We start from the raw sequence: 19700 nt of genomic DNA, 5'->3' as shown, positions 1-19700 counted from the left end.
AGGAGGTGAGCTGGGAGCTGCTCTTACCTTTCCCTGGGGAGAGCTGCTTGGGGTGTCCTGGTTCCAGAACAGGGACTCTGTGTCCTGAGGGTGACCCTGCTCTCCTTCCCCACACAGCCCCCTGGCAATGCTGGGGTTGGGTTTGGAGCCCACCCGGCCCCTTGGCCTGCCCCTCTGAGGCATTCCTGAGCTTGGGGGCTTCTTCCCTGCTGTTGGGAGGCAGAGCTGGGCTGGCATGGCCTGAGGGGGCTGTTCTCCTCCCATCCTGCTGTGGTGAAGGGCAGGGGGCTCCCTGGGAGCAGGGGGGTGGCAGGGGGGCTGCTGGAAACTCGTGCTGTGTTAAAATGTGCAGGGCCAGGGCTTGTGCCTGCTGGGGAAGGGAACGGGGGGGATCCTTGCTGAGATGTAGAGGGAAATCTGTACCAGCCAATTCCAATAAAGTTGTATTAATCTCTGTTAATCTGTTCCTCTTTTTATCTTGCTAATCTGCTTACTCTCACAGCTGAACACGCTTGCCTTTTCTTGCCTCTTCTATTTTTAATTCTGTTTTCCCCTTCCATTTCTATTCTAAGCCTGGGGTTGGTATTTTGGAGGTGCTGCCTGGCTGTGACCCTGGTTTAAGGGCTGGGCACTTGGTTTTCTTTAAAACCTGTGTTGTGTAATGGTTTATAGATGTTATGTGCTCTGATGCCTCCCCACCAGCCTGGCTGGGAAGGGTGGTGCCCCTCTCCACATGGGATCTTCCTTGACAGAGGTTGGCTCTGAGTGGTACCTGAATAATGGCCAAAAATGATAAAAAATGGGCACAAGATATTGTCTCAGCAGCTTGTTTCTCAAGGCCCAGAGGTGAACAGCTGCCAGGCTCTGGCCAAGGCGCTTCCTGCTCTGCAGGATTCCAGGAGTTACCTCAGTTAGGAAGAACCAGATGGCAGAGGAGGATCTGCTGGCCAGTGTGCCAGCAGGCTGGGAAGGGCACTGCAGAGCTGCAGTAACATCACTGTATTTGCATGTCATTTTAATTTGGGTACTCCAATTAAAAAAAAAAAATCAAGGAGAGAGAGAGAGGTTGAAAAAAATGACCTCTGCAGTGCTTGATTATAGCTGATGATGAATTAAACCCTGTCAAGAACAAAAAAAAAAAAAAAAGAGAATGGTACAAATCTGTGTGTAGATACTCCAACTGCTTTGGGCTAAAACAGGAAATGGATCTGTTTGTAAGGAAAGAGCTGGACCCAGCTGGTAGCCTGCATGGATGGGAAAGTAATGGAAACCTGAGTTTATAAATTACAGGAAAAAAGGAAATGAAAGTGCAATTAGTTAACTACACCTCAGACAGCACCAGAAGCTCCTCAGAAAGGGGAAGTTCTACTTTGGGTAACTAAAACAAGAGTTAATAATGGCCTGAGCTGTTTTTTGCCTTTGGAGCAGGTAAGGAGGGCTGGCAGCCCTGGGGTTCCAAGTGCTCCTGTTTTCACAACCTTGTATGAAGCTCCAGCATTTCTTTGGTCTGATATTGGTGTGGCTGGTGGTGAAAACTAAAGGGAAAATAAGAACAAATTACGGGGTGAGGCGGTGCTGGGTGGTGCTGCCCTGTGTCCTGGGGCACCTGTGCTGCCCTGAGCCAGGACTCACCATGATTCAGGGAGGCAGGGACACCAGGGGCAGGGCTCCGTGCTGCATTCCCTGGGCTCCAGGCTGTGCTGGATCCACCACGACACGTTCCAGAGTGACCAAGGACAGCTGGGGCTGGGACACAGCCCAGGGAGCAAGACCCTGCCTGGAGGAGCTGCTGTGCCTCACTGGATGCTGGATCCCGTGCTGGAGCCACCCTGCACTTACCGTGAGTTGCCAGGGCTGTGCTGTGGCTCCCGAGGGCTGGGCAGCTGTTCACCCCTCTGCAGCTGGGCCAGGATTCCTGTTTGGCACCATGCTTTGTCCTGGGCTGGAGCTGGACTTGGTACTGCTCTCTCAGTGCTGTGGCACACTCTGGTCTGTCCTGCTCCATGGAACCATTCCCAGGACCTTGCTGCAGTTCCTGACCCTCCTGCTGCCCCACAGCTCTGCAGGTGGATAATTGCCTTATTATTCTTTAATATTCAACCCCTTCTCTTGGTATTTCTGTGCTTTGGCTGCCCTGAGCTGTCCCTCTCCATCTTCCTGCCCTGTCCTGCCCCAGTCCTGCTCTGCCTGATTCCCTGCTCACTTCACAAACGCCCCACATATAAACATAACCTTTATTGCACACAGCGCTGGGTTTTTTTTCATAGAAAAAGGTATTAACACATAAGCATTTGCAAATTGAAGCAACTCCTGCTGTTTTCAGAACAGTAAAATAGCATGCAATGTCTCGGAGACGTTCCTTTTTTAAAACCACCGACAAGATCAGGGAAAGAAAAAAAAAAAAAGTCGCTGAGTCTTTCCTTGTGCCCCTTTCAAAATGATGTGAAATATATATATATGTTTACATATATATTATATTTTTAAATCTGTAACATCAAATTCTTTGTGCCCTGGTTTCTTTTTCTGTTCGGAGAAGAAGAAAATAGCTTCATTTATACAAAAGAGTCCGTTATGTACAAGTTTGTTAATTAAATATAAACGGCGCGGGGAAACGAGCAGCATCCGGCGTTGGCCCTACACCAGCGTGTAGGACTTGGAGTAGGCTCCGGCGCCCTGTTTTTGAGACCTGCCTACCCCCGACGTGCTCATCTCCAGCAGCGAGTCCCTGGAGCCCCCCACTTTGGAGTGCGTGGGCACCCGCGCCTCGGCGGCGGCACCGGCGGGCACGGGGGGCTCGGCGGGCACGGGGGGAGCCGGGGCGGCGCTGGCAGCAGGTGCAGGCGCGGGGCCGGCCGGGCCGGGCATGGGGAGAGTCCTCTGAGGTAAGGTGGTTGCGGCGGAGGCCGGGGGAGGCAGCCCCAGGGGCTTGGCGCCGGGCTCCAGCGTCATGTGCCGGGCCTGCGCGTGGTACGCCCGTGCCAGGTTGCGGATGGAGGCTTCCCGCGGCGGCACCACCGGGCACGGCTCGTGCGCGTCGGGCTTGCGGAAGAAGGCCTCCGACTTGACGTACAGCGGGAGGTTGCAGTAGTCACCTGCCAAGGGAAGAGCGGGCAAGGTAAGGCTCTGGAGGGACCCTATGGACCCCACCCTCTGGATGTGTTGGCATTGGGTACGGAGAACATGTGCTGTGGAGAATGATCTGGGCTGTGGAGAACACGTTGGACTATGGAGAATGCATTGGACTGTGGAGAACATGTTGGACTACGGAGAACACGTTGGGCTATGGAGAACACATTGGACTACGGGGAACAAAAAAATTGGGCATTGGACTATGGAGAACACATTCGACTACGGAGAACCTGTGCTGTGGAGAACACGTTGGGCTACGGAGAATGCGTTGGGCTATGGAGAACATGTTCTATGGAGAACCTGTGCTGCAGAGAATGTGTTGAGCTACAAAGAACGTGTTCTATTGAAAATGTGTTGGGCTACAAAGAGCGTGTTCTATTGAAAATGTGTTGGGCTACAGAGAGCCTGTGCTATGGAGAACCTCTGTGCTACAGAGAATGCCTTGGGCTAGAGAAAGTGTTCTACCGAGAATGTGTTGTGCTACACAGAACAGGTCCTGCTGTAGAGGGAGAATGTGTTGTGCCATAGAGAACGCGCTGTGCTATAAAGAATGTGTCATATGATCATCCCAAAATTGTCCCACTCCATGCAATGCAACGCCTGGGATGTGTCAAGCTCTAGTGCTCAATGCTGTACACAGTGTCCTGTAATGTATCGTGATGTAACAGTGCTAATTATAATGCTGAATGTACAGTGATGTTAAAATGTGAGTAATGCTGAATGTACAGTGTAGCGCATTATTATAATAATAATACAACGTGATGCTGAAGTTCTGACACAGGACAGGCACAGTCCCCGTTCTGTAAAGGACAGAAATGCTCCTTGTGCTCTGTGTCCCACCTGCACCAGCACCCAGTAGAGGGATGTGGTGTGTCCCACACCCAGCTTTACTCTGCCAAGGTGAGGGGCTGTGCTGCCATAAACCACAGCCGCTGCTGTGCTGTGTAATGGCATCATCTATAGTTAGTGCCCTAATTTAGGGGTTTTATGTCCATGTATGGATAACCTGTGTTGTTATATTGGCTGTTATCAGTGTTAGAGGGTTTTATTTCTGTTCTATTACTGCTCCCTTTGTGTTCTACAGCATCACCTCCAGCTGTAGGGCCTTAATTTAAGGATTTATATGTCCATAGATATAAAGGCCTGTTATTAGTTTGCCTTTTATATTTGCAATATATAACACCTCTAGGCATAGAGCATTACTCCTTTAATTGTATATATTGTGCAGTGTGTGCTGCAAGGGCACGTTCCTCTCATCACAGGATGAGGAGAGAATGGATTGCAGGATCTGTGGTGTTAATATAGGATACAGCACATATAGATATGGGATTATATGTATTAGTACCTTAATTTTAGGAGTTATGGTTATGTATTTGTATAAAAATTTTATATTAAAATATAAACATTATTTATATAAAAATAAATATTATATATAATAAAATAAATATTATAAATAAAAATATATAATAAATATTCTTTATATAAAATGTATATAAATCTTTATATAAATACATATAAATTTCTATAATAAAATAGAAAAACTTTTCTATGTAGATATGTACATTAATCTATATATAAATATATAAAAAACTTACATATAAGTATACATAAATCTATATATAAATGTATAAATTTTTGTATGGAAATATAGAAATTGTTATATGAAATATAGAAATTTATATATCAATATAGAAAATCTATACTAAGAATATAAAAATTTATGCATAAATTTATTTTATATAAATGTATGTATTTCCAAATAAACATATAAAAATATATAGTTAAATATATAAAAATATATTATATAATATATATATTATGCATTATTTTTATATATATGAAGCCCTGCATTATGATATTGTCTCTTGCAGGTGTTATATTGGTTTTATTATAGCACTATTGCCTTAAAACTTGTATGCTTTATTATAGCTTCTGTAAATTCCTTTTCTTTAAGGTTACAACAGTGTTATACCTCATACACTCTGTGCTACTTAAACTATGCCATAAAATATGTGGTCTAATTTGAGGAGAAAGATGATCCCATTATATTGTGTGTTATATAATCAGTAAATAAATTAACTATCAATTCCTACCTATGTATTTTTTATACATCTTCCAGGTGTTGTTCTATTTTGAGGTAATAAAACTCATGGGGGTGGGAGATTGTCAGGGTTCTAGCACTAAGGATAGGGGAGAAATACTGAGGAATACAAAGGAATACTGATGAACACTAAAGCAAGGGGAAAAATACTGATACACACTGAAAAATACTAAAAACAAGGCAGGGAAATACTGAGAACACAAAAAAATTGGGCATGTACTGAGGGTCTGGGACAGTGCTGAAAAATGGGGGGTGAATAACAAGGAATACTGATGGATATTAAAAAATGATCATGAATATTAAGGAGGGTATGAAGGAAGAGTAAAGAATAGCCAGGGATACTGAAAAATGGGATGGAACACTAAAGAATGGAAAACAACACTAAAAAACCCATTAAAAATATCAATGAATGAGGAAAGAACAGTAAGATGCCAACAAACAGGAAGGAATCCTAAAGAATGGGAAGGAACAGTAAAGAATAGCCAGGGATACTAAAAATGGGAAGGAATAATTAAAAAAAACCATGAGGAAATATCGAGGGATGTGGAAAGAACAGTAAGGAATGCTATGAAATAGGAAGGAATACTGAAAAATGGGAAGGAACAGTGAAATACAGGAGGAAAATACTAAGGTATGGGAAGGAATACTAAAGAATGGGGAGAAATACCAAGGAGCTGGGCAATAAAGTACCAAAGATTGGGTGGAATACCAAGGAACGGATGGAATGCCAAGGAAAGGGTGAAATACCAAGAAATGGGGAACAACATCAATCAGCAGAGAAAGAACATTACAGCCTGGGGAGAAATACCAAGAATGCAAAGGAATACAGGATGGGAAAGTCTCCTAAGGATTTTGGGAAGCTCTGGGGTGCTGAGGAAGGGCAGGACCCCCAGAGAGCCCCTGGGAACCTACTCTTGCTGGCGCGGTGTGGGATGGGCACGGCCACGCCCTTGCCCCGCTCGCTGTCCTGGGGCTTGGGCGGGGAGGCGGTGAAGCGGCAGATGCCGGGCTCGGACGGGGTGCTCATGGAGGTCATGCTGTCGGCGTTGTCCGTGGTGCCCGTGGTCATCTGGTCCGAGGAGCTGTCGGAGATGAAGCACTCGGTGATCTCGAACTTGGCGTGCTGCAGCTGCTCCTCCAGCTTGGCATGCTCGTAGGCGCGCGCCAGCTCCTCGTAGGTGGACGAGGCGCTCTCCGTGGACACCATGCTGTTCCGCCCCTTGTCTGTGGGGAGAGGATGCGTCACCCACCTGAGAGCTCTCCCTGGCACGGGAACAGCTTTGTACACATCATGGGAATGCCCAGGCTGTCCCTGCTGGGATACACCTGGCCACCTTCAAGGGCAGGGTGGATGGGACACGGAGCAACCTGGTCTAGTGGAAGGGTGAAACAAGATGAGCAATGAGGTCCCTTCCAACCCAAACCACTTTGGTTTTTAATGACTCTGTCTGTCCCCACAGCTCGGCAAGGCCCTGGCTGCTCAGAGCCACCGAGTCATGGCTCCACAATCCCACTGATGAGTTCTGCAGTGTCATGGTTTGACGCTGGCACAATGCCCGTGCCTCCATGAGAAGAAGGTCTGACCACTTCACATCCCAGAAAACTTCCTCTCAAACCACGACATGCAGTCACCCTGAGCTCAGAGTTTGGGCTCTCTGTGCGCCCCAAAGCAGCAGATTGCTGCCAGGGAGGCAGTGGCCCTGCATACCTGTGTCCTGCGAGAGGCTGGCACTGTAGCTGTCACTCTCAGTGACTGTGATGCCATGCTGGGAGCCCACTGTCCTCCAGTCCGAGGTGAGGGTCCGTGCAGGGGTGGACGCCTGGCACTTGGTGAGTGTCCACTGGCTGGAGTACCGGTTACGGGTGCTGTGCGCAGACTTCACACTCTTCCTCGACACAGGGTCTATGGCACAAAGGTGGCAGAGTCACGGTGAGTCCCTTCCACTCACACCCTTCCCTCTCCCTGGAGCACAGCCTACCCCTTCTGCCTCCCCAGCAGCTGCTTTTGGGCACAGTCAGTGCTGGAGGACATTCCCCCAGCCCTGCCCTGTGTGCACAGCCCCAGCACAGCCAGCCCAGCCCCACACACTCACTGGTGCCAGGGCGGATGTCAGACATGTCGATGAGGGGCCCTGTGTTCTGGATCAGGGCTGGGTGATGCAGAGAGACGCCTGTGCAGAAGCTCTGGGGGTTCACTGCCTGGCTGAACTCCGTGTCGGTCACCGGGATCGTGGCTTTGTCATCCCCTGTGGGAGGGAGCTGGAGCTCAGACCTCTCCCCGGCCCACAGTCCATCCATGGGGCCCCAGCACTCTGGGGCAGCAGGGGATGGGAGCTTTGCCTGTGCTTACCCAGCTGCTTGATGCCCTCCTTGTCCTCGATGAGGAGCTGCACCCGCGGGATGTCGATGTGCAGGCGGGGGCCCTGCGGGGGCCCCTTCACCGGCGTGTCAAAGCTGCGGTTATTCTTGCTGTGAGGTGAGAGGGGACGCAGACCCGCCCATTACCGGACAGAGCCCCGGTGGCTCCAGCCTGCCACGGGCTGGGGATTGCCACCAGCCAGCCCACCCGGGGCTCAGCTCTGCCCAGGCAAGCTCCAGTGTGGACCCTCGGGCAGGCAGGACGGGGCTGCTGCGCCACAGAGTCACTGCCATAACCTTCGCTGGTGTGAGCCTGAGAAGGTCTGAAACTGAGTGAGGGCTGTACTTGGGCTTTAAAGCAGCCATGACCACCCCCTATTCCCTGCCTGCCCACCCAGTCCCAGCCACAGGCAGATGTGAGACTCACCTGATCAGCATTTCTGCCAAACTCTTTGCATCTGTGCAGGAGACACAAAAACCAAGACATTTTTTGTAAGGGAGCAGTTTAGGGCACAATGAGGCGGCACAGGAACAGAACCTGGGGTCCCGTGTGCTGTGCCTCTGAATCCCATCTCACCTCGAAGCCTCTTCAGCCGCTTCTCCTTCCTCTTCTTGCGGATGATGAAGAGCAGGGCCACTCCCAGCGTGGCCAGGATCACGGGGCAGGCGATGGTGAAGAGCTTCTTCACATCATCCCCTTCCCCTTGGGCAGACTTGATTGGGGGGATGGTGCCTAGGGCAGAGCAGGGGCGGGTGGGCACTCAGCATGCCAGGACCCCCCTCTCCGGTGCCAATCCCCCAGCCCGTGTCCCCACTCACTGCCGTCGTAGTCCAGCGTGGCGAACTGCGCGGTCTCGTTGCCGCAGCCGGCGCTGTTGCAGGCCTTCATGCGCAGCTCGTACCAGGTGGCCTCGCGCAGCTCGGTCAGGAACACCTCGCTGGAGCTGTTGGTGCGGAGGCTCTGCCACACCCAGTTGCCCTTGGGCCGGTACTCCAGGACGATGGCGGTGATGGGGCAGCCCCCGCTGCTCCAGCCCTGCAGGTTCAGCCTGGCGTGCGTGGAGTTGATGTGGGTGAAGAGGTGCTGGTCCTTGCTGAAGGAGGGCTCTGTGGGAATCCACAAAATCAGAGGGTTTTGGGAAAGCTGCAAAAGGCAGGCCCCAGAGACAGCAGAACTGTGATTAGAGCTAAGCAGCAGCCATGAGATTTGTCAGCAGAAAAATTATTTAAAAAGTAGAAAAGCAAGGACAAATAGAACAATGGTCTGTGTATTAATGCTTGTCTAGAATAACTCTCTAAGCTACAGAAAAGTTTATCTAGCAATATATTAGGAAGTTTGAAGCTTAATAATGGAGCTCTGTGCATTGTGTTTTAAGGCTTGCAAGTAGGTATTGTATTCGAAATAAGCAAGCATTGTTTAACCAAAGGTACCTGTGCTTATGGTGATTGGATAGAACTACTGTCAATGTGCTTTTGCTTTGTGTGATTGGTCAAAAAACTTATAAAGTAAGTTGTAACATTAAATTCTTAGTCTGCTGCCTGGGATGTGAGCTGGTGGCATCTTCCCATTGTCATAACCATGTAATGAGACTGATACTGGAAAATAAAACAGCTCAAGGCACGTTCCACAGCAGTCCTGTCCTGTTTGTGATTTGTACACAGACCCCGGCCGGCGATAGGCTCTGTGGGACAGGAGCTGTCAGGAGGGTGGGGAGGGGACCCCCGTGGTGGGGCAGGGACACCAGGGGCCAGGCTCACCTCTGCCGTGGGTCTTGGCCTCGATGATCTCGCTGATGCGGCCGGCGCCGACGCTGTTCTTGGCCGCCAGCTTCACCTTGTACCACGTGCCACACTTGAGGCTCTCCAGCTTGAAGGAGCGCTCCGAGGAGCTGATGAACACGTCCTTCCACTCCTCGCTGTTGTCCACCGAGTACTGGAGCACGAAGCCTGTGGGAGCAAGGAGGGGGTCACCTCTGGGCACATGGGTGAGGGGAAAGGGGTTATGGCTGGCACAAGGCCTGTGCCCACGTCCAGCACAGCCTTGCAGTGCCAGGGCACCCATCACACACCAATTCCTGCACTATTCTGCACTCACGAGCAGTGGTGGAACCTGCCTGATGTGCCCACCACACAGAGCCAGGCAGGAGCCACGGACAAGAGCAGCATGGGCACACCCAGAACCTCCTGAGAGCTCTGCCAGCACCCCTGGTCACACCTTGCCTGCCCCCAGCATGCCCAGGATAACCCCGCTGCTCATTTCCACAGGGGAGCACATGCTGTGATTGACTGGTGCGAGGCTATAAAGGGAAAGCCGGAATTAAGCAGCTCCCTCGGGAGGCTGCAGGGAAGTTGCTTCTGTCACTGCAGACCGCCCCCTCTCCCGTGATGAGGAGTATTAGGAAGCACACTGTGTCCTAGATGAGCAAACCTGTTACGCTGCCATCAACAAGGCACCTGGAGATGGCTGGTCTGGGCTTCCTGGGAGAGCAGGGGACACAGGGACAGCCCCAAGGGCATTGGGGCATCTTGGGACAGCACATCCCTGCTGCCCCGGCTGTGCTGCCCAAACTTTCCTGCTGCACTGATAGGTTTGGCTATTTCTGCAGGATATTTGGCCAATTCTCAGATAAAAATAGCAGGCAAGAGTAGGCTTCCTGCCTTGCTGTGTGCATGATGAGCTGCACAAGGCAGGGCTGGCAGGATGGCCCCGGTGCCAACACCACCCGGGTACCACCGTGGCAATGCCAGAGGGGTCAGGTGAAGGAGCTCTGTGAACACCCAGCTCGGGCAGAGCAGTGGGGACACTGCTCACACCTTCCCACCACCAAGGATTCCCTGTGGATGGTGACACCAGGAGCTTCCCAAAGCCATGGGCATATGATTGCCAGCAGTGGCAACACCAGCCCTGACACCCCCACACCACCCACCCTGGTGCCTGCCACTGCTTATTTATTTATTTTGTACATGCGGTGTGTTTTTAATATTTCTAATCCAATTATAACCAAATTTATCAACAGAGTCCGCTGGAGTGAAAGGCTGCTGGCTGGGGAGATTTGCTTGTAATTACTTTCATGCTTTTAATTAATTGTAAGTGAGGTCTCCTTCCTCACTCCCCGCTCCCCCCTCCGCACGCAGCTGTTTCAACCTATAATTCATGAGATGAATCAGAGCAGAAAGGAGACTTGGGAAAGCTGGGATGCTACTGGAGCCCTCCCAAAGCCCCCAGCCTGTCAGGGATGTGGGACAACTCCTGCTCTGGTGGGTTCAAAGTGGCACCAATGCCAGGAGACTCAGAGCAGTTCTGGGGCTGGCCCTGGCCACCACCACCTTAGCACCCAGTGATGTGCCCTTCTTTAGCTACATCAGTCCCTGCAGCTTGTCCAAAACACCTGACAAACCCCTCATCGGGGCTGGCAGCCCCTGCTAAGAGCTCAGAGGCATCAGCCTTACTCTGAAGCATTTCTGAGGCATTTTGGAGAGGGGCAAACTGAGGTGCAGATACAAAAACGTGGCAGAGAGTGCCTGCAAACATGTTCCATGAGAATGGAACCAGTCATGGTCCTGGGATGAGCTGTTGGCAGCAGCTCCATCACCCACAGCAGCCCTACCTCGGATGGAGCTGCCCCCATTGTCCCCGGGGATCCAGGCTAGCGTGATGGACGATGCCGAGGTCTTGGAGACGGTCAGGCGGGGCTGGTCTGGGGGCACTAGGGAGGAGGGAAAGCCCATGAGCACCTCACACATGCAGAGTGCCCCACACTGTGCCCCCAGAACTGGCAAGGAGGCCTCGCACTCATGCCTGGGCCAGCAGGAGCGCCTGGTGCAGGACAGAGCCCGGGCACTGGGCAGTGGGGATGGTGTGTCCGTGCAGGGCAGCACGGAGGTGGAGCCCTCACCTTGCACCAGCAGGTTGATGATGATGGTGTCGAAGCCCCAGGTGTTGGTGGCAGTGCAGGTGTAGTAGCCGGAGTCCTCGGCCTTCACCGAGCGCAGCACCAGCGTCCCGTTGGCCTGGATCAGGCGGTGCCCGTCCACCGTCACCGGGATGGCAGAGTCCTCGCTGTCAGGGGGACAGGGGGCACATCAGCCCTGTGTGGCACAGTCAGGGCTGGCACCAGCCTCCAGCACGGCTGGCAGCCCCCTCCATACCTGTCCTTGGTCCACTTGATGGCGGGCACGGGCTCCCCGACGGAGTTGCACGGCAGCCTCACGTCCTTCATCCACGGCGTGGTGACAGGTGCCTCCGAAGGAGATGATCTTGGCAGGGGCTTGGGAGCAAGGAGGAGGTCAGCCTGGGGGGCTGGCCCCGTGCACAGACCCCCTGAGATGTACAGACCCCCCCAAGGTGTAAGGAAACCGGGGACCCCAGTGCTGCCCCTCGTCTGCCTGGGGTCACCCAGCCATCACTCCCTGCAGGCCACAGGGCAGGACACAGCAGCGGGGGTGTCCCCCAGGCTGGCAGCCCCCCAGGCTGTACCTTTGCCCGCAGGCTCGATGGTGACCTTCTCGCTGATGTTGCCGCGGCCGGCGGAGGTGACGGCGGCCACCCAGAGCAGGTACTGCTGGCCCCGGTTCAGGTGGGCGATGCGGTAGAAGAGCTGGTCCGGGCTGGTCTCGTACTCGCTGGGAGCCTGCGGGCAGGGGGGACACGGGAGAAGGGGAAGCTACTGTGAGACCCTCGGCCCATGGCCTCGGCACAGACCCCACAGCCCCTCGCGGGTTTATCCCAGACCCCACAGCCCCTCGCGGGTTTACCCCAGATCCAACAGCCCCTCGCGGGTTTATCCCGAGTACAGCGGCTCCGCTCACACCCCTCAATGCCAGGGAGAGCCGGCTGGTGTCGTGATTCCTCCAGGGAGCCAGGCTGCAGCCCAGGAGCAGATGGCTGAGCATCCCTGTTCCCGGGAAAGGATTCTGCCCTGGCACCGCCGAGCTGCAGCAGCGCCAGCCTGGAGCCAACCCCAGCTGGGATGGCCCAAACCCACGAGAGGCAAAGGGGGTCCCCAAAACCCATGTGGGGTCACTGCATCACCTCCCCCAGCCCTGCAGTGGCCCTGTGGACAGGGCTGGCTGTGTGCAAGCACCAGGGCCTGTCCCCATCACAGCAGGGACAAAGTCACCCTGCCCCACAAATGCCACGAGGGCAAGGACTGCCACCCAGCTGTGCCACCATGCCAGCAGCAGGCAGGGATGGGCTCCACGACCCCCTTGGCACAGGATAGGGCTCTTAAAACATGACTTGGCAGGTGCCTGTGTGCTCACTGTCAGCACACGCGTGCCCTTGCAGGGACACGGATGTGAGTGTACCCCAAAGCAGACACACCTATATGAATATTGTATAGTATACATAATTTTTTTTTTTACCCAAATGACAGTTTTGACAAGATGCCAAGAAAACAATATCGGATCCCAGCGGTTTTACCAGTTGCTTTGATGAAAAGATTATGTTGCCCTGGAAACCAGAGGCTCAGATAGTGAAATGAGTTTGAGAAGGAGCTTTTGATAAGCACTAGTCTGCAGACCTCCCATCAACCTCTCCCTCAGCAAGGAGGGATGGGGCCAGGTTGGATTTCTATTTCATTTTTGGTCAGCTGCTGGCATGTTTCCCCCTCTGGAGCAGGCGCTGAGCAGGGCAGATGCCAGAGAATGGGAACAGGAGAGACAACGGGACCAATCCCTGCTGCACAGTGCCCATGGATGCCCTTGGACAATTCCGCAGTGCACCCCAAGAGGTCTTTGCTGCGGCTGCTGCCTGGCATCAGCTCTCCCTCCCGTTGCTGCTTGGCCAGCCCAGCATTCCCTGGCACACTGTGGCGATTCCCAGCCCCTGCTGCCCCCCCGTACCGGCTGCCCCGAGCCGGGGCTGGAGCAGAAGATGGTGTACTTCCGAATGATGCCGTTGGGCTTGGCCGGCGGCAGCCAGGACACCACCACGCTGCTGGCAGAGGACGGCACAGCCTTGATCCCAGCCGGGGGACCTGGAACTGAGGAGGGAGAGCGTGGCAGAGCTGGTGCCAGGAGGTCTCCAAGGTCTCTGCCCAGCTGGGAGATGTGACAGCACCCTGCTGTGGGGCTGGCATCCCAGCCACACCCGGGGAAGCAGCTGCGATGGTGGTGTCACACACAGGCAGGGACAGGTCTGCCTGCAGGACACCTCTCCACGGGTGGCTCTGGTCCCCGCGTGAGCCAGAGGCAGGAGGGTTAATTGCAGCCCCAGCTCTGCTTTAGAAATCATGATTGGCTTTTAATGGCCATCTCCTTAATCTGTCAGCCGTACCCTGCCCAGCTGCGCCTCCCTCCCAGCATCTGGCACTTCCTAGGACACAGGCCCAGGGATGCTCTGCTAGCGAGCTAATGGCATTAAAGTAGGGCACGCGGGGTGTAAATATTTAAATATCAGCACTTAAGGAAAAGGAAAGAAAGGGAAAGGGAAATGCCCTGCTCATGGCTGTACACGGGGGGTTTCTCCTGTGCCCCGGCAGCCTCTCCAGCCCTGGGCACGAGCAGGTGGCAGAGCCACTTACTGTCCTCCTTGGTCTGGATGTAGAGCACGCTGCTGCGGACGCCATCACCTGCCTGGGTGTAGGCCAGCACCTGCACGCTGTAGTTGGTGAATTTCTCCATGCCCCGCAGCTCCACTCGCTCCCGCGTGGTCGTGATGTTCTGCATCTCACCCCACTCTGCAGGAGACAGGGCCTGTCAGCCCCTGTGCCCCCCAGGTGCCCCATGTCACCTGCCCCATAGGTGTGCTCACCTCCGTCCATGTAGAGGGACCAGAAGATGACCCGGTAGCCCTTGAGCACCCCGTTGAGGGTGCTGCGCGGGGGCTCTGACCAGGAGATCACGGCCACGTCCGAGGTGATGGAAATGGCTCGCACGTTCTCGGGGGGCTGGCTGGGAACTGGGGAGGGATGAGGAGGACAATCAGCAGGAGGATGGAGATGCCAGGCTGAAGGAGCCGTGTCCCACACAGCCACCCTGACTGCACCCACACGGACCCCGCTGTGCTGCTGGAAGCCCTCAGCCAGTCCTGCCCAGCAGGGCTCTGCCTCCAACATGCAGTTTTCCTTCTAGGCCAGTGAGGTGGGTGTGAACCATGTGCTGGTGGTGACAGGGAGGATGCTTCCAGCAAGGGGAGAGTGGGAGAGCTGAGTGGATGCAAGGTAATTAGATCCCATTGCCCCGCAAGAGGTAACTCTAATTTTTATGAGCATTTAAATGATAATACATCACCGTAACGATCCTCTTTGAAAATGATTATTGTTTCATATTACTTAGGTGCAAAAATATAAGCACCATGTAATTAGGGACGGAGTATAATAAACTAATACAGATAGTCCGTTTGAACAAAATGAAGGTAATATAATTATGGAAAAGACACTATTGCTAAAACAGGGGCCCTTGAATACCCCGGGAGGAGTGCTAATGCAGCCAGGAAACGATCGCGGTTTGACAGGCTAACGAGAGCCTTAATTAAGTATGAAAAACTGCTGAGCAAACACACTGCAAAACTTTTTCCTCATTGTTTTTAAAACGACTGAGGCCATCAGTGACTGTGTCCCAGGTGGAAACCTGCCTGGCACTTCAGCAGTGCCAAAATCCACCTTGCACCCTTTAGCTGTGCCACAAACCCAGCGCCATGGGCGTCCGGACAGTGCTGTGCTCCTGGTCCCTTCCCAGGGAGATGTGGGGACACACAGCCACCACCCCAGACCTGTGTGATGGCATGGGCACCAACTGAGAGTGCCCTGGGTGGGACCTGGACCTGGTTTGGTCACTGGGCCATCCTTACCGTCCTCCAGCGTGGTGGCGTTGATCTCGCTGGACGAGGGCCCCGTGCCCGCGCGGTTGAACGCCTGCACCACCACCCCGTACTGCGCAAACTTCTTGAGGTTGTCCAGCGTGTAGACCTCACTGTCCCCCGTGGCCTTCATCTCCACGATGCTGTACTGCCCGTTGCTGCCCGGGCTGTTCTCCCGGTAGCCGATCTGGTAGCCACGGATCACCCCGTTCTGCAGCTCCTTCTTCGGGGCCTGAGGGACAGTGAGGGCAGGACGGAGCAGTGTCACAGGGCTGGGAGGCTCACAGGGCTCCGTGCCCCAACCACCTCTCCCCAGGGGCTTTTCTCAAGGCTTTCAAGTTGTTTTCCCTCCCCACTTTTCCCTGAGTGGCAAAATAGTGATAAAAAAGGTCCAGCGGGTCCTCAGAGCCACCAGAGAGGGAAGTGCTGCCTGGACAGCACCAGTCCCCAGCTGGAGCAGGAGAAATCCCAATTCTGTCAGCCTGAGAGGCCAGATTGAGATCAATCTTAACAATATTTCTCTGAAGCATTAACAAATCAATAGGGTTGATTGCAAATTTATGTTACAATGCCTGGGCGATCCATCTTGCTGAAATACTCCTAAAACGAAGTGACTTATCTTTCAAGTGAATCTTACTTTTCATTAATCTGTTTTTCAATGCTTAAGGGGAGGTGGGGGGAGAAGCTGGAACCCTAAATTTATTGACTTAGCAGTTCATTCCCAAGTCCTAACTTTATAATCAATTCTATCTTTCATTAGGCAGCTTTGGAAAAATAAATCTGATTCTAAGTTTTATTGATCTCTGCTCAAACACTTTGCAACCCAGCACCTGAGTTTTTACATATTTGTCCTCTCTGCCCCATGGTCCCCCACGGATACCCTATGAGATAATGAGCTTGTTGTAAAACGTGATTGATAAGAGCCCTGAGCAATAAGGTGAGTTGCTTGCCCAGCCTGCAGGTTTTTCTTTTTCTTGGAGAATTCTTCCTGATTCTTGTGACATTGATGACATGCTGGATCTCAGGACAAGCTGGGGCAGCATTTTGCCAAGCCCCCATAGCCAAAAAAAACCCACACAGCATCCCAGCCTCACTCACCTTCCAGGTGACCTGGATGCTCTGAGATGTGATGGGCTGCAAGGTGACATCCATTGGAGGGCCATCGGGAGCTGAGAGAGACAAACACAAACCAGCACATTGAGAAGGTTCAGGAGCTCCTCACCAGGAAATCCCTGGCTTCAGAGAGCTGCACCTCAGCCAGCTTCAGCCCCCATGCTCCCCCTGCCCAGCATCCCCAGCAGCCCCACCAGGAGCCCAGGGAGGCACCTGCTTCCTCGGTGCTGATGGTGAGCTCCTTGCTGGGCTCACTGCGCCCGATCTTGTTGAAGGAGTACATGCGGATGCTGTACACCGAGGCGGGGTGCAGGTCCACGATGTTCGCCTGGTTGATGGTCGGGGAGATGTTGCGTGTAGACTGCTTAAAATCCCAGGAATCTGGAAGAGTGAGGCAGAAGGGTCAGAGCCAGAATCCCATGCAGGGCCTGCAGTGCTGAGGGGGCCATGATCAAGCCGGTGAGCTCCCCAGGCACCTCCAGCTCTTGTACCCCTGGAGAGGTGCTGCTTCTCTCTTTCGCTGTTGTGCGCTGGGGTTCAACTTTTTGCAAATATTGTCTCTTTTAATATTCCCTTTCAAATGCTCCCATCCAACAGAAATTACCATATTTCATTAATGCTGCTCTCTCCTTTCTTCATCAAAGGAACCGGGATGCAGAATATTCCCTTGGAGGCACCGCTGGGGCAGTCCCACACCTGCCTGTGCAGGCCAGCCCCCAGCCCCACTGTGCCACGGGGAGGGGACATCACTGTCACCTACCTGACTTGTTCTTGTACTCGATATCAAAGCCAGTGATGATGCTGTTGCCATCGAACCGCTGCGTCCACCGCAAATTCATACTCCGGGCTTTCACCTCACGGATCTCCAGCTCCGGCGGGTCAGGGGGCTCTTGGGGACACGCAGGCAGGTTAGGGAAACAGGCAGAGGAGGCCCCAGGAGCAGGGGGACCCTCTCGGCAAGGCTTTGCACCGCAGGGCTCAGGCAGGGGGGATGGATTACCTTGGACAGTGAGCTGGATCAGGCCTCTGTCCTCGCCGTAGGAGTTGATGGCGTGACAGGAGAAGAAGACGGAGTCCCCACGGTCGGCTGGTTTCAGCTGCCAGTGTTCCAGGGAGAGGAGCCAATTCAGACTGAGCTGCCCCAGCACTGTGCCCTGCCTTCCCCTGCCTGCTCCCACCACAGCGCCACTCCCTGGAGCTGCACTCCTAACACCCCTCTGGGCTCAGCTTTCCTACTCAGGGAGCCCAGCACAGTGCCCGGCTCCGTGACATCCCCTGGGGACCACCACACCCTCCCTGCACCTTCTCTGCTTCTCTCCCACACCCAGCGAGATCCCTGGGAGCCCAGGCAGGTGCAGGACGCCCAGCCCTCACCTTGAGGGTGGAGATGACCTCGTCGCCGTTGTCCTTGGTGGTGATGGCGTAGCGCATGTTGCGGTCGGGGTCGATGACGGTGTCCCCCTTCTCCCAGCGGATGATGATGGGCCGCTCGCCCCGCGCTGTGCAGTTCAGCTCCTTGGTCTGGCCCTTGATGGCGATGGTGGTGTTGGGGTGGGAGGTGATCATGGCTGGGACTGCGGGGAGGGAAAGTGTCACCCGTGTGCCCTGGGGACGGGCAGGTGCCACCTGTGGCTGCCGGGCCCCGCAGAGCCCACGGAGCCGGCGGGGACGCGGCTCTCACCGAGCGGCCGCGCAGCCCGGAGCGGAACCGTCGCGCTGCATTATACAGCTCAGGATCATAAAATAATGAAGCAGATAAATTTTATAATGCATAGCATTACACCGGGGTAGACAATAAAACGTGAAAGACAAATAACCAAGTGCACACTATAATGAAGAGAAAGCCTCCAGTCTGAGACGTGCGGGTATGAATTATTGACTAAGGTTTTACACTCCCGAGGATGAGAGGAAGAATGTTTTCCATCACGGATTTGCATAATTCACTCGTATAAACCTGGGCAGAATACAGAGTGTGATTTCCCACCAGCAAGGCCGCCTTTGCATTGCAGATGCCAGAGATGAGTTTTTTCCATAGCCACCCCAATATACAAACGGGGCCAGTGGGGACACCCTGTGCCATGGTCACCACCTGGCAGGGGTGCAGAACCCAGAGGTGCTTGAGCAGTGGGTGCAGCACAGATGGGGATGGCTGATCAGTGCTGTGAGGATGCTGTACTGATCCCTGGCCTGGCTCTTCCCTGCTCCAAGAGCCAAGCTCTTTGTGCCACCCCAGTGCCATGCAGTGGGCTGGCTGTGGCAGGCAGCACACAGGAGGAACGGGCTGGGGGACCGAGGGCAGGCTGGGGAAGCAGAAAAAAAATGTAATGCATAAACAAACAGCAGTGCTGAGTCCTGCAGTAATGTATGATAATGACAATCCGCAAAGGCAACACACACTGTTCTAATGGGACACAAGAGGCTCTAATGAGCTACGACTCCTCGGCTTTCTGTGGCAATGTAATTCAATTAACAGCAAAGGAAACCTTTCCTCCTGAGCTGCTGGAGTTTGTGGGGTGCAGGACACTGCAGTGCCCAGCTTGGTGCCCGTGTGACAATCCTGTGCCAAGGGGAGCACGGCACCCCTGAGCTGGCAGGGGATGGCAAAGAGCAGGGAGGTTGTGGCAGCGCAGCCTGGGCCACCAAGGGTCACAAGAAGCAGCCCGAGACTTCTCCAAACTCTGCCCTGTCCCATCCCCAGTGCTCTGACACCTCTGCCTGCCTCAGCCCCAGGTCAGGGACGCACCAGGACAGAGGCAGGCCTGGGAAGGGTTAGGGTTAGGCCTGTCCCAGTTCCATGGGGTGAGGACAGAGCACAGGGACAGCCAGGGGCTCTTGCACTTTCCCCAGGGCAGGGCTGACTGCCCAGCACAGCACAAGGGCACGCACAGCTGGAGGAGGGGCTCAGCACCCAGTCCTGGCTCCTGCCAGGCTCCTGCCCACTGTCCCCTGCCATGGAAAACCATCGAGGGGTCACCCTGCTGTTTGTCAAACAGGGACACTGGGGATGTGTCACTCAGCCCTCATCAGCCCAGGCTGGAGCACAGTGCAGCAGCAGAGGCTGTGTGGCTATGGGGCCAAAGGGGCAGGACAGCCCCCCAGGGCTGCAGCAGCCTTGGCTGCACCGGCCCCTTCCCAGCAGAGAGCAGAGGCCCCGGGAGAGGAGCTCTGTTTCAGGCTCTGCTTCACTGAAATGCACTT

The 19700-nt window shown here is 54.0% G+C and overlaps 1 protein-coding gene across 1 annotated transcript in view; it reads right to left on the bottom strand.

The window, feature by feature from the left end:
• Nucleotides 1-2220: 2220 nt before the first annotated feature.
• DSCAML1 (DS cell adhesion molecule like 1) overlaps nt 2221-19700 on the bottom strand; it is a 99918-nt gene continuing 82438 nt past the window's right edge. The window contains 23 exon segments of the mRNA XM_036397512.1: nt 2221-3092; nt 6143-6454; nt 6939-7133; nt 7324-7476; nt 7581-7699; nt 8016-8046; nt 8166-8321; nt 8408-8695; nt 9347-9535; nt 11197-11295; nt 11485-11648; nt 11738-11823; nt 11825-11856; nt 12066-12219; nt 13433-13572; nt 14113-14268; nt 14343-14489; nt 15381-15621; nt 16488-16558; nt 16716-16883; nt 17263-17391; nt 17503-17599; nt 17877-18076. Of these exon segments, the coding sequence (XP_036253405.1) occupies nt 2635-3092; nt 6143-6454; nt 6939-7133; nt 7324-7476; nt 7581-7699; nt 8016-8046; nt 8166-8321; nt 8408-8695; nt 9347-9535; nt 11197-11295; nt 11485-11648; nt 11738-11823; nt 11825-11856; nt 12066-12219; nt 13433-13572; nt 14113-14268; nt 14343-14489; nt 15381-15621; nt 16488-16558; nt 16716-16883; nt 17263-17391; nt 17503-17599; nt 17877-18076 (3785 nt within the window). The 3' untranslated portion in view covers nt 2221-2634.

Source organism: Molothrus ater, chromosome 22 (genome assembly GCF_012460135.2).
Source record: "Molothrus ater isolate BHLD 08-10-18 breed brown headed cowbird chromosome 22, BPBGC_Mater_1.1, whole genome shotgun sequence".
Lineage (NCBI taxonomy): Eukaryota > Metazoa > Chordata > Aves > Passeriformes > Icteridae > Molothrus > Molothrus ater.
Note: the sequence above shows the minus strand (reverse complement) of the source record. Positions and strands in the feature narration are given on the sequence as shown.